The sequence below is a fragment of the Scyliorhinus canicula genome, chromosome 19 (genome assembly GCF_902713615.1).
Source record: "Scyliorhinus canicula chromosome 19, sScyCan1.1, whole genome shotgun sequence".
NCBI lineage: Eukaryota > Metazoa > Chordata > Chondrichthyes > Carcharhiniformes > Scyliorhinidae > Scyliorhinus > Scyliorhinus canicula.
Window position 1 is genome coordinate 354,341 of NC_052164.1, and position 13,064 is coordinate 367,404.

A 13,064-nucleotide genomic window follows, 5' to 3' on the forward strand; every position below is an offset into this window, starting at 1 on the left:
GACCCTCTCTGGTGAAGAAATGTATCCTATCTCAGTCCTAAATGGTGTGCCCCGTATCCTCAGAATGTTACACCTGGTTCTGGACACACCCACAGGAACATCCTTCTTGCATCTCTTTCTCTAGTCATGTTAGAATTTTATAGGATTCTATGAGATACCCCCTCATCCTTCTGAACTCCAGCGAATACAATCCTAACCAATTCAATCTCTCCTCATACGGCAGTCCTGCCATTCCAGGAATCAGTCTGGTAAACCATCGCTGCATTCCCTCTACAGCAAGAACATCCCTCCTAAGATAAGGAGACCAAAACTGCACACAATATTCCAGGTGTGGCCTCACCAAGGCACTGTATAATTGCAGGAAGACATCCCTGTTCCTGTACTCGAATACTCTCATTGTGAAGGCCAGCATACCATTTGCCTTCTTACCGCCTGCTGTACCTGCATGCTTACCTTCAGTGACTGGTGTATGAGGACACCCAGGTCATTTTGCACATTCCTCTCTCTCAATTTACGGCCATTCAGATAATAGTCTGCCTTCTCGATTTTGCTCCCAAAGCAGATAACCTTGCATTTCTCCAAATTATACTGCATCTGTCATTCATTTGTCCACTCACTCAACTTCTCAAAAGCACACTGAAGGATCTCTGCATGCTTCTAACAGCTCACCCTCCAATCCAGCTTTGTGTCATCTGCAAATTTGGAGATATGACATTTTGTTCCTGATCTAGAACATAGAACATAGAACGATACAGCGCAGTACAGGCCCTTCGGCCCACGATGTTGCACCAACATGGGAAGTCAAAAACGAAAGGCCATCTAACCTACACTATGCCATTATCATCCATATGCTTATCCAATAAACTTTTAAATGCCCTCAATGTTGGCGAGTTCACTACTGTTGCAGGTAGGGCATTCCACGGCCTCACCACTCTTTGCGTAAAAAACCTACCTCTGACCTCTGTCCTATATCTATTACCCCTCAATTTAAGGCTATGTCCCCTCGTGCTAGCCACCTCCATCCGCGGGAGAAGGCTCTCACTGTCCACCCTATCTAACCCTCTGATCATTTTGTGTGCCTCTATTAAGTCACCTCTTAACCTTCTTCTCTCTAATGAAAACAACCTCAAGTCCATCAGCCTTTCCTCATAAGATTTTCCCTCCATACCAGGCGACATCCTGGTAAATCTCCTCTGCACCCGTTCCAAAGCTTCCACGTCCATCCTATAATGAGGCGACCAGAAATGTACGCAATACTCCAAATGCGGCCGTACCAGAGTTTTGTACAGCTGCAACATGACCTCATGGCTTCCGGAACTCAATCCCTCTACCAATAAAGGCCAACACACCATAGGCCTTCTTCACAACCCTATCAACCTGGGTGGCAACTTTCAGGGATCTATGTACATGGACACCGAGATCCCTCTGCTCATCCACACTACCAAGAATTTTACCATTAGCCAAATATTCCGCATTCCTGTTATTCTTTCCAAAGTGAATCACCTCACACTTCTCCACATTAAACTCCATTTGCCACCTCTCAGCCCAGCTCTGCAGCTTATCTATGTCCCTCTGTAACCTGCAACATCCTTCCGCACTGTCTACAACTCCACCGACTTTAGTGTCATCTGCAAATTTACTCACCCAACCTTCTGCGCCCTCCTCTAGGTCATTTATAAAAATGACAAACAGCAACGGCCCCAGAACAGATCCTTGTGGTACGCAACTCGTAACTGAACTCCATTCTGAACATTTCCCATCAACCACCACCCTCTGTCTTCTTTCAACTAGCCAATTTCTGATCCACATCTCTAAATCACCCTCAATCCCCAGCCTCCGTATTTTCTGCAATAGCCGACCGTGGGGAACCTTATCAAACACTTTACTGAAATCCATATACACCACATCAACTGCTCTACCCTCGTCTACCTGTTCAGTCACCTTCTCAAAGAACTCGATAAGGTTTGTGAGGCATGACCTACCCTTCACAAAACCATGCTGACTATCCCTAATCATATTATTCCTATCTAGATGATTATAAATCGTATCTCTTATAATCCTCTCCAAGACTTTACCCACAACAGACGTTAGGCTCACCGGCCTATAGTTACCGGGGTTATCTCTACTCCCCTTCTTGAACAAAGGGACCACATTTGCTATCCTCCAGTCCTCTGGCACTATTCCTGTAGCCAATGATGACATAAAAATCAAAGCCAAAGGCTCAGCAATCTCTTCCCTGGCTTTCCAGAGAATCCTAGGATAAATCCCTTCAGGCCCCGGGGACTTATCTATTTTCACCTTGTCCAGAATTGCCAACACTTCTTCCCTACGCACCTCAATGCCATCTATTCTAATAGCCTGGGTCTCAGCATTCTCCTCCACAACATTATCTTTTTCCTGAGTGAATACTGACGAAAAGTATTCATTTAGTATCTCGCTTATCTCCTCAGCCTCCACACACAACTTCCCACCACTGTCCTTGACTGGCCCTACTCTTACCCTAGTCATTCTTTTATTCCTGACATACCTATAGGAAGCTTTTGGGTTTTCCTTGATCCTACCTGCCAAAGACTTCACATGTCCCCTCCTTGCTCATCTTAGCTCTCTCTTAGCTCTCTCTTTAGATCCTTCCTCGCTTCCTTGTAACTATCAAGCGCCCCAACTGAAACTTCATGCCTCATCTTCACATAGGCCTCCTTCTTCCTCTTAACAAGAGATTCCACTTCTTTGGTAAACCACGGTTCCCTCGCTCGACCCCTTCCTCCCTGCCTGACTGGTACGTACTTATCAAGAACATGCAATAGCTGTCCTTGAACAAGCTCCACATATCCAGTGTGCCCAACCCTTGCAGCCTACTTCTCCAACCTACACATCCTAAGTCATGTCTAATGGCATCATAATTGCCCTTCCCCCAGCTATAACTCTTACCCTACGGGGTATACTTATTCCTTTCCATCACTAACGTAAAGGTCACCGAATTGTGGTCACGGTCTCCAAAGTGCTCACCTACCTCCAGATCTAACACCTGGCCTGGTTCATTACCCAAAACCAAATCCAATGTAGCCTTGCCTCTTGTTGGCCTGTCAACATATTGTGTCAGGAAACCCTCCTGCACACATTGTACAAAGAACGACCCATCTAATATACTCGAACTATATCTTTTCCAGTCAATATTTGGAAAGTTAAAGTCTCCCATAACAACTACCCTGTTACTTTCGCTCTTTTCCAGAATCATCTTCGCCATCCTTTCCTCTACATCCCTAGAACTATTAGGTGGCCTATAGAAAACTCCCAACAGGGTGACCACTCCTTTCCTGTTTCTAACCTCAGCCCATACTACCTCAGAAGAAGAGTCCCCATCTAGCATCCATTCCGCCACCGTAATACTGTCCTTGACTAGCAGCGCCACACCTCCCCCTCTTTTGCCCCCTTCTCTGAGCTTACTAAAACATCTAAACCCCGGAACCTGCAACAACCATTCCTGTCCCTGCTCTATCCATGTCTCTGAAATGGCCACAACATCGAAGTACCAGGTACCAACCCATGCTGCCAGTTCCCCTACCTTATTTCGTATACTCCTGGCATTGAAGTAGACACACTTCAAACCACCTACCTGAACACTGGCACCCTCCTGCGAAGTCAAATCTGTGCTCCTGACCTCTATACTCTCAATCTCCCGTACCCCAAAACTACAATCCAGGTTCCCATGCCCCTGCTGAATTAGTTTAAACCCCCCCAAAGAGCACTAACAAATCTCCCCCCCAGGATATTGTGCCCCTCAGGTTCAGATGTAGACCATCCTGTCTATAGAGGTCCCACCTTCCCCAGAAAGAGCCCCAGTTATCCAGAAATCTGAATCCCTCCCGCCTGCACCACCCCTGTAGCCACGTGTTTAATTGCTCTCTCTCCCTATTCCTCGTCTCACTATCACGTGGCACGGGCAACAACCCAGAGATAACAACTCTGTTTGTTCTCGCTGAGCTTCCATCCTAGCTCCCTAAAGGCCTGCCTGACATCCTTGTCCCCTTTCCTACCCATGTCGTTAGTGCCAATGTGGACTACGACTTGGGGCTGCTCCCCCTCCCCCTTAAGGACCCGGAAAACACGATCCGAGACATCACGTACCTTGCACCTGGGAGGCAACATACCAAACGCGAGTCTCTCTTGCTCCCACAAAATCTCCTATCTGTACCCCTGACTATTGAGTCCCCAATTACTAATGCTCTGCTCCTCTCCCCCCTTCCCTTCTGAGCAACAGGGACAGACTCCGTGCCAGAGGCCCGTACCCCATGGCTTACCCCTGGTAAGTCCCCCCCCCCCCCCCCCACAAGTATCCAAAACGGTATACTTGTTACTCAGGGGAATGACCGCAGGGGGTCCCTGCACTGACTGCTTCTTCCCAGTCCCTCTTAGTTACCCATCTATCTCCAGTCTTTGGTGTATCCAAATCATTAATATATTTTGTGAATAGTTGGGGTCCCAGTACCGTTCCCTGCAGTACCCCACTAGTCACTGCCTGCCATTTAAAAAAAGACCCATTTATTCCTACTCGTTGTTTTCTGCCTGCCAATTTGGCACGGTAGCACAGTGGTTACTACTGTTGCTTCACAGCGCCAGGCTTCCAAGTTCGATTCCCGGCTTGGGTCACTGTCTGTGCGGAGTCTGCACGTTCTCCCCGTGTCTGCTTGGGTTTCCTCCGGGTGCTCCGGATTCCTCCCACAAGTCCCAAAAGGCGTGCTGTTAAATGAATTGGACATTCTGAATTCTCCCTCTGTGTGCCTGAACAGGCGCCAGAATGTGGCGTCTCGGGGCATTTCACAGTAACTTCATTGCAGTGTTAATGTAAGCCTACTTGTGACAATAAAGATTATTATTATTATTGTTTTCCATCCATCTCAATACCCGATCCCTAATCCCATGCACTTCAATTTTAAACTTTAAGCTCTTATGCAGGGCTTTTTCAAAACTTCTGAAAGTTCAAATAAACCACATCTACTTGCTCCCCTTCATCAACTCTACTAGTTACTTACTTAAAGAATTCCAGTAGATTTGTCAAGCATGATTTCCCCTTCATAAATCCATGCTGACTCTGTCCGCTCCTGCCACTGCTTTCCAAGTGCTCTGCTATAAAATCCTTGATAATGGATTTGAGAATTTTCCCCACTACCAACATCAGGCTTACTGGTCTATAATTCCCTGTTTCCTCTCTATCCCCCTTTTTAAATTATGGAGTTACAGTTTCTCTCTACCTCCCTTTTTAAGTAGTGGAGTTACATTAGCCACCCTCCAATCTGTAAGAACTGTTTGAGTCTATAGAATCCTGGAAGATGACCACCAATGCATCCACTATTTCTCTGGCCATTTCCTTATGTACTCTGGGATATAGATTATCAGGCCCTGGGTATTTATCAGCCTTTAATCAAATCAATTTCCCTCAATATCATTTCTCTACTAATATTGATCTCTTTCAGTTCCTCCCTCTCACTAAACCCCAACATTTCAGGTATGTTACTTGTGTCTTCCTTTGTAAAGATAGAACCAAAATATGTATTTAGTCGGTCAGTGATTTCTTTGTTCCTCATTATAAATTCTCAGTTCTTTCTGTAAGGGACCTATATTTGCCTTCACATACCGATAGAAACTTTTACAGCCAGTTGTTACGTTCCCCGCAAACTTACTCTCGTGCTCTATTTTCCCTCTCTTAATCAATCACTTGGTCCTTCGTCCTGAATTCTAAACTGCTCCAAATCCTCAGACCTGTTGTTTTTCTTGGCAATTTTGTATGCATCTTCCTTGGATTAAATACTATCTCTAATTTCCCAATCTATCATAGCGGACTCGTGCCTCATATCATCGTAGTTTCCTTTACTTGGATTTAGGACATTAATCTCAGAATCAACGATGTCAATCTCCAGCTTGATGAAAAATTCTATTATATTATGGTCGTTCATCCCATAGGGTCTCGCACAACTAGATTGTCAATGATTTCTTTCTCATTACAGTACCCAGTCTAGGTTGGCCTGTTCTCTAGTTGGTTCCTCAACATATTAATCCCATATACACTCCAGGAATTCCTCCTCTACGGCAGTGTGACTAATTTGATTTACCCAAACAATATGCAGATTAAAGCCACCCATAATTCAGATGTTCCTTTATAGCATGCACCTCTAATTTCTTATTTAATATCTTTCTCAACATCACCAGTTCGGGGGTCTATATACAACCCCCACTAAGGTTTTTTGTCCCTTGGTATTTCTCAGCTCTACCGATACAGATTCCACATTATCAAACCTATCTTTGTCCCCACTAGGTTAACCTTCTCTTTAACCAGCAATGCAACTCCACTACCTTTTCCATTTTGTCTGTCCTTCGTAAATATTGAATACCCATGAATGTTCAATTCCTATCCATGTCATCCTGTAGCCATGTCTTCGCAATCCCGACAATATTACAATAATTTACATCTATTTGCACAATTAATTTAGATAGGTTCCCACTCCCCCTGCCTTTTTAATTTAAACCCTCCCCACCCACTCTAGCAAATACTCCCTCTAGGACATCAGTCACTGTCCTGCCCAAATGTAACCCGTCCAGCATGTACTGGTCCCACAACCAGTCCCAATGTCCCAGGAAACTGAAACTCTCCCCTCACACCATCTCTTCAACCACATATTCATCTGATATATCCTGCTGTTTCTACTCTGACTAGCACTTCTTCTTTTAAGTTAATAAATATTCTTTATTAATTGTTGACATAATGACCAGACTCTTCCTCACTAGGTTGTATGCCATTCCTCACATTATACCAGGAAAAACAGAAACACTACCACAATTGGAGCTCCAAGTTACCCTCCTGGTTTTGGGATACCCTCACATTTAACGCCAATGGGATTCGTAACAAGATAGAAACCATAACACACTTTCCAAACAGGCAGCAGGTGGTCAAGGGAGTCACTTAACCCAACCGTCTGCCTCTCTTCTGTGGTTACATCCCATCCCTGCTGAGTGCCCTGGAGAGGGAGCATATGATGTTCGCCGGTATGCTTGAGGCCTTCTACAACCAGAGAGCACCACAAGGCTTCCTCACTCCTGGCAACGGCACTTCTGACAATGACATTTTAATTTAACAATTAACAAGTTTCCATTTATGCTTCTTTAGGGTCTGGTTTAACTCAGTGGACTAGACAGCTGGTTTGTGATGCAGAACAAGGCCAGCAGCGCGGGTTCAATTCCCGTACCAGCTTACCTGAACAGGCGCCGGAATATGGCAACTAGGGGCTTTTCACAGTAACTTCATAAGAACATAAGAACATAAGAACTAGGAGCAGGAGTAGGCCATCTGGCCCCTCGAGCCTGCTCCGCCATTCAATTAGATCATGGCTGATCTTTTGTGGACTCAGCTCCACTTTCCGGCCCGAACACCATAACCCTTAATCCCTTTATTCTTCAAAAAACTATCTATCTTTACCTTAAAAACATTGTGACAATACAAGGTTATTATTATTTCGTTTCAGTACCTCTGTAAGGAGTTGAACATAGAAACAGGAGGAGGCCATTCTGTCACTAAAGCCTGTCCCACCAACTAAGCTAGCTTCAACGTCTGTGTGTGGGAGAGAGTCCCAAACCTCTACCACCCTTTGAGTGAAGAAGTTCGTCCCAACATCTCTCCTGAACAGTCTAGCCCAATTTTTTACAATCTCCAACCAGTGGAAATAGTTTATCCTTATCTACCCTGTCTTTCCCTATTAATATCTTGAATACTTCAATCAGGTCACCCCTTAATCTTTTAAATTCTAGCAAAAACAGGTACAATTTGAGGAATCGCTCCTTGCGACTCAACCCCTGTAGTCCAGGTATCATTTTTGTAAACCTACATTACACTCCCTCCAAGGCCAAAATATCCTTCCCAAGGTGTGGTGCCCAGAACTGCTCCCAGTGACTCCAAGTGGGGTCTAACCAGGGTTTTGTAAAGCTGCAGCATAACCCCTGTGTATTTACTCCAATCCTCTAGATATAAAGGTTAGCTTTCCATTAGCCTTTTTGATTAGTTTCTGCATTTGTTCCTGGCATTTTAAGGACCTATGTACCTGAACCCCCAGTCTCTTTGGACATCCACTGTACCTAGCCTCTTTCCATTTAGAAAGTACTCTGCTCTATCCTTTTTGGTCCAAAATGGATCACCTCACACTTGCTTACTATGAATTCCATCTGCCACGATTTTGACCATTCACCTCGTCTGTCAATATCCTTGCAACTTTACGCTATCATCTAGACTGTCTAACAATGCTGCCTAACTTTATATCATCCTCAAATTTTCTATGTCATTATCCATGTCATTAATGAATGTGAATAATTGAGGCCCCAACACAGATCCCTGTGGTACACCACTCGTCACCTCTGGCCAGAGTAATTACCCATTATCCCCACTCTCTGTCGCCTGCCACCCAGCCAATTTCCTAACCATGTCAATAATTTGCCTCAACTCCATGGGTTACCAACTTAGTTAACAGTCTCTTATGTGGGACTTTATCAAATGCCTTCTGGATGTCCATATAAATGACATCCATCGGCATTCCCCTGTCCATTACCTTAGTCACTTCTTCAAAAAGTTCAATAAGATTAATCAGGCATGACCTTCCCTTCACATATCCATGCTTGGCTCTCCCTGATTGACCAGAATTTTTTCAAGATGTTCAGTTACGCCATCCCTAATTATAGACTCCAGCAATTTCCCACCACAGATGGTAGACTAACTGGTTTGTAATTCCCTGGTTTCCCCCTTTGACCCATGTGGAGTGACATGTGCATTTTCCAATCCAGAGAGACCACTCCTAAATTGGATTGGATTTGTTTGGATTATTGTCACGTGTACCGAGGTACAATGAAAAGTATTGTTCTACGTGCAGCTCAAACAGATCATTCCGTACAAGAAACCTGGAACATCAGAGGACCTATCGGCCCAGTGAAAAGATCCAGAGTCTTCCCCCACGTGGAAAGTATAAAAGCTGACATAGTCTTCCTCCAAGGGACACACCGGAGGGAGAAGGACCGACTGTGGGCAAGAAAGGGCTGGGTGGGGCAGACCTACCATTCCTGCTCCAGGATGCGAGCCAGGGGGTAACCGTACAGTTTAGTAAGTGGACGACTTTTACCGCGACAGGACAGTTACTGACCCCGGAGGGGGGGTACGCCATGGTCAGAGGTGCCCTGGACCGGGTACCGGTGGTCCTGGTGAACGTGTACGCACCCAACTGGGACAAGACGTGATTTATAAAGAAGACCCTCGTGGAAATCCCTGATATAAACAGCCTGTGTACAGGACCTGTTACGGACACATCAAATCCCAAGCAGGGAAACAGAACACATGGCTAGAGAACTAGGATATTTATGGAGCAGATGGGGGCAGTGGCCCTATGGAGGTTCATGCACCTGGGAGAGAAGGAGTTCTCATTTTTTTCATCAGCACACGGAGTCTAAACCTGTATCGACTTCTTTGTAGTGGGGAAATCGGTGCTTCCGGGGCTAGTAAGAGCGGAAATCTCTGCAATCGTATTCTCTGACCACACTCCACACTACATGGATGTGAGGTTGGAGACGGGCTGTACCCAAATCCCCCCATGGAGGTTCAACACGGCCCTCCTGGTCTCACCCTCCCATTTCTGGGCGCTGAATGCTGTAATCAGAGGAGAAACTATCAGCTAAAAGCACACAGAGATAGGGATAGAGGGGGCTTGGCAAAAACTGGTCGACTCCATACTAGAGGTGGGCTGCTGGTATTCCGAGGCCCCGACTGTAGAGCTTCGGGCAGGGAGGAAAAAGCTACAAATGGACTTTAACTTGCAATCCACCAGGAAAGCAGTGTACCAACTCCGCCAGGCACAAGGGACCTTTACGGACACAGAGAAAAAGCCAGCTGAGAAAGCAGGCAGCCACGAGGGAAATAACACAGGCAAAGGATAGGAAATGGGGACTGGTAGCCGAACCAAAAAAGGTCAATGAAGCATTTGAGGCTATCTACCGAGAGCTTACACCTCTGATCCACCAACAGGGTCTCAGGAATGGAACAGTTCCTCGATGGACTGGACATGCCAGTCACGGGGGAAGATAGGAGGAGGTGGCAAGAACGGGATAAGTCATAGAAAGCATCGGCGCCATGCAGGCGGGGAAGGCCCCGGGAACAAATGGGTTCACGGCGACTTCTACAAAATAATTTGCGGCAGCTCCGGCCCCACACTGCGGGAGATGTTCAGAGACTCACTCGTGTGGGGCACTTTGCCTCCAACGCTAGCATAGCCACTATATTGCTGATACCAAGAAAGACAAACACACAATCGAATGTGGATCCCACAGACCCATTTAGTGCTCACTGTAGACTGCAAACAATACTCGCACAAATCCTGGCTAAGCAACTGGAGGGACTGCGTACCAAAGGTGGTCGCAGATGAGCAGACAGGGTTTTTCAAGGGTAGAGAGTTAACTGCGAACATCGGGACCCGGTCTGAACCTGATAATGACCATCTCGAGGTAATCATGTCGAGGGAGGTGAGGGAAGTGAGGCGGGAGGGAGGGAGGGAGGAGGGAGGGAGGGGGGAGGGGAGGGAGGGAGGGAGGGAGGGAGGGAGGGAGGGAGGGGGAGGGAGGGAGGAGGGAGGGAGGGAGGGGAGGGAGGGAGGGAGTGAGTGCGTGAGTGAGGGAGTGAGTGAGTGAGTGAGTGATTGGGGAGGGAGGGAGGGAGGGGAGGAGGGGGAGGAGGAGGGAGGGAGGGAGGGGAGGGAGGGAGGTGAGTGAGTGAGTGAGTGAGTGAGTGAGTGGGAGATGTGAGTGAGTGAGTGAGTGAGTGAGTGAGTGAGATGAGTGAGTGAGGGAGGGAGGAGGAGGGAGTGGAGGGAGTGAGTGAGTGAGTGAGTTGAGTGAGTGAGTGAGTGAGTGAGTGGAGTGAGTGAGTGAGTGAGTGAGTGGTGAGTGAGTGAGTGAGTGAGTGAGTGAGGGAGTGAGGAGTGAGTGAGTGAGAGTGAGTGAGTGAGTGAGTGAGTGAGGGAGTGAGTGAGTGAGTGAGTGAGTGAGTGATGTGAGTGAGTGAGGAGGGAGTGAGTGATGTGAGTGAGTAGTGAGGAGTGAGTGAGAGAGGTGAGTGAGTGAGTGAGTGAGTGAGGTGAGTGAGTGGAGAGTGTGAGTGAGGTGAGTGAGTGAGAGTGTGAGTGAGGTGAGTGGTGAGTGTGGTGAGGTGAGTGTGAGTGTGAGAGTGAGTGTGAGTGAGTGAGTGAGGTGAGTGAGGTGAGTGTGAGTGAGAGTGTGAGTGAGTGAGTGAGTGAGTGAGAGAGTGTGAGTGAGGTGAGTGAGTGAGAGAGTGTGAGTGAGGTGAGTGAGTGAGTGAGTGAGTGAGTGAGAGTGTGAGTGAGGTGAGTGAGTGAGAGAGAGAGTGTGAGTGAGTGAGTGAGAGTGTGAGTGAGGTGAGTGAGTGTGAGAGTGAGAGTGAGAGAGTGAGTGTGAGTGAGTGAGTGAGTGAGTGAGTGAGTGTGAGAGAGAGAGAGAGTGTGAGTGAGTGAGTGAGAGAGTGTGAGTGAACTGAGTGAGTGTGAGAGTGAGAGTGAGAGTGAGAGAGTGAGTGTGAGTGAGTGTGAGTGAGTGAGTGAGTGAGAGTGTGAGAGAGAGAGAGAGTGTGAGTGAGTGAGTGAGTGTGAGTGAGCTGAGTGAGTGTGAGAGTGAGAGTGAGAGTGAGAGAGTGAGTGTGAGTGAGTGTGAGTGTGAGTGAGTGTGAGTGAGTGTGAGTGAGAGTGAGTGAGAGTGAGTGAGAGTGAGTGAGTGTGAGTGAGTGTGAGTGAGAGTGAGAGTGAGTGAGAGTGAGTGTGAGTGAGTGTGAGTATGAGTGTGAGTGAGTGTGAGTGAGTGTGAGTGAGTGTGAGTGAGTGTGAGTGAGAGTGAGTGAGTGAGTGAGAGTGAGTGAGTGAGAGTGAGAGTGAGTGAGAGTGAGTGAGAGTGAGTGTGAGTGAGTGTGAGTGAGTGTGAGTATGAGTGTGAGTGAGTGTGAGTGAGTGTGAGTGAGTGTGAGTGAGTGTGAGTGAGAGTGAGTGAGTGAGAGTGAGAGTGAGTGAGAGTGAGTGAGAGTGAGTGTGAGTGAGTGTGAGTGAGTGTGAGTATGAGTGTGAGTGAGTGTGAGTGAGTGTGAGTGAGTGTGAGTGAGTGTGAGTGAGAGTGAGTGAGTGAGTGAGAGTGAGTGAGTGAGAGTGAGTGAGTGAGTGAGAGTGAGTGAGTGAGTGAGAGTGAGAGTGAGTGTGAGTGAGTGAGTGTGAGTGAGAGTGAGTGAGAGTGAGTGAGTGAGAGTGAGTGAGAGTGAGTGAGAGTGAGTGAGAGTGAGTGAGAGTGAGTGTGAGTGAGAGTGAGTGAGTGAGTGAGTGAGAGTGAGAGTGAGTGTGAGTGAGTGAGTGAGTGAGAGTGAGTGTGAGTGAGTGTGAGTGAGAGTGAGTGAGAGTGAGTGAGAGTGAGAGTGAGTGTGAGTGAGTGTGAGTGAGTGAGTGAGGTGAGTGAGAGTGAGAGTGAGTGTGAGTGAGTGAGAGTGAGTGTGAGTGTGAGTGAGTGTGAGTGAGTGTGAGTGAGTGAGTGAGAGTGAGTGAGGAGTGAGTGAGAGTGAGTGTGAGTGAGTGAGAGTGAGAGTGAGTGTGAGTGAGTGTGAGTGAGTGAGTGAGTGAGTGAGTGAGTGAGTGCCCCTTCAAGGCATTGTCCAAGGTTGTGGGGGTGAGGGTGGAGCCAAGCCCGAGAGTTGCAGTCTTTGCCATACCAGACCAGCCAGAACTATTTATGAAACACCCGGGATAGACAGGGCAAAGGGTCCCAGGTCAAAACAGGGGCCGGCTCAGGCCGAACCAATCCAGTCCCCCCCCCCCCCCCATTCCAACCAGCAAACAAGCAGAGCTAGTTGCACGGCGTGGGTCGCTGCTGGGACCGAGACAAGTAAACAAGCAAAATCCTGTAAAAATCCAGGACAATCGAGGGGAAGACCTAAACAGTAAAGAGAGAGGAGGGAGGGCGGGGTCAGCAGACAAGTGGGGGGGGGGGGGGGAGGGAGG

General features: G+C 47.4%; 1 protein-coding gene across 1 annotated transcript in view; it reads right to left on the minus strand.

Moving 5' to 3' along the window:
* The window catches only part of coasy (CoA synthase), a 99,539-nt gene that overhangs the window by 68,886 nt on the left and 17,589 nt on the right, over positions 1 to 13,064 (minus strand). Inside the window, exon 4 of the mRNA XM_038779773.1 lies at positions 2,299 to 2,305. Within this exon, the coding sequence (XP_038635701.1) occupies positions 2,299 to 2,305 (7 nt within the window). The remainder of the gene's footprint in view (positions 1 to 2,298; positions 2,306 to 13,064) is intronic.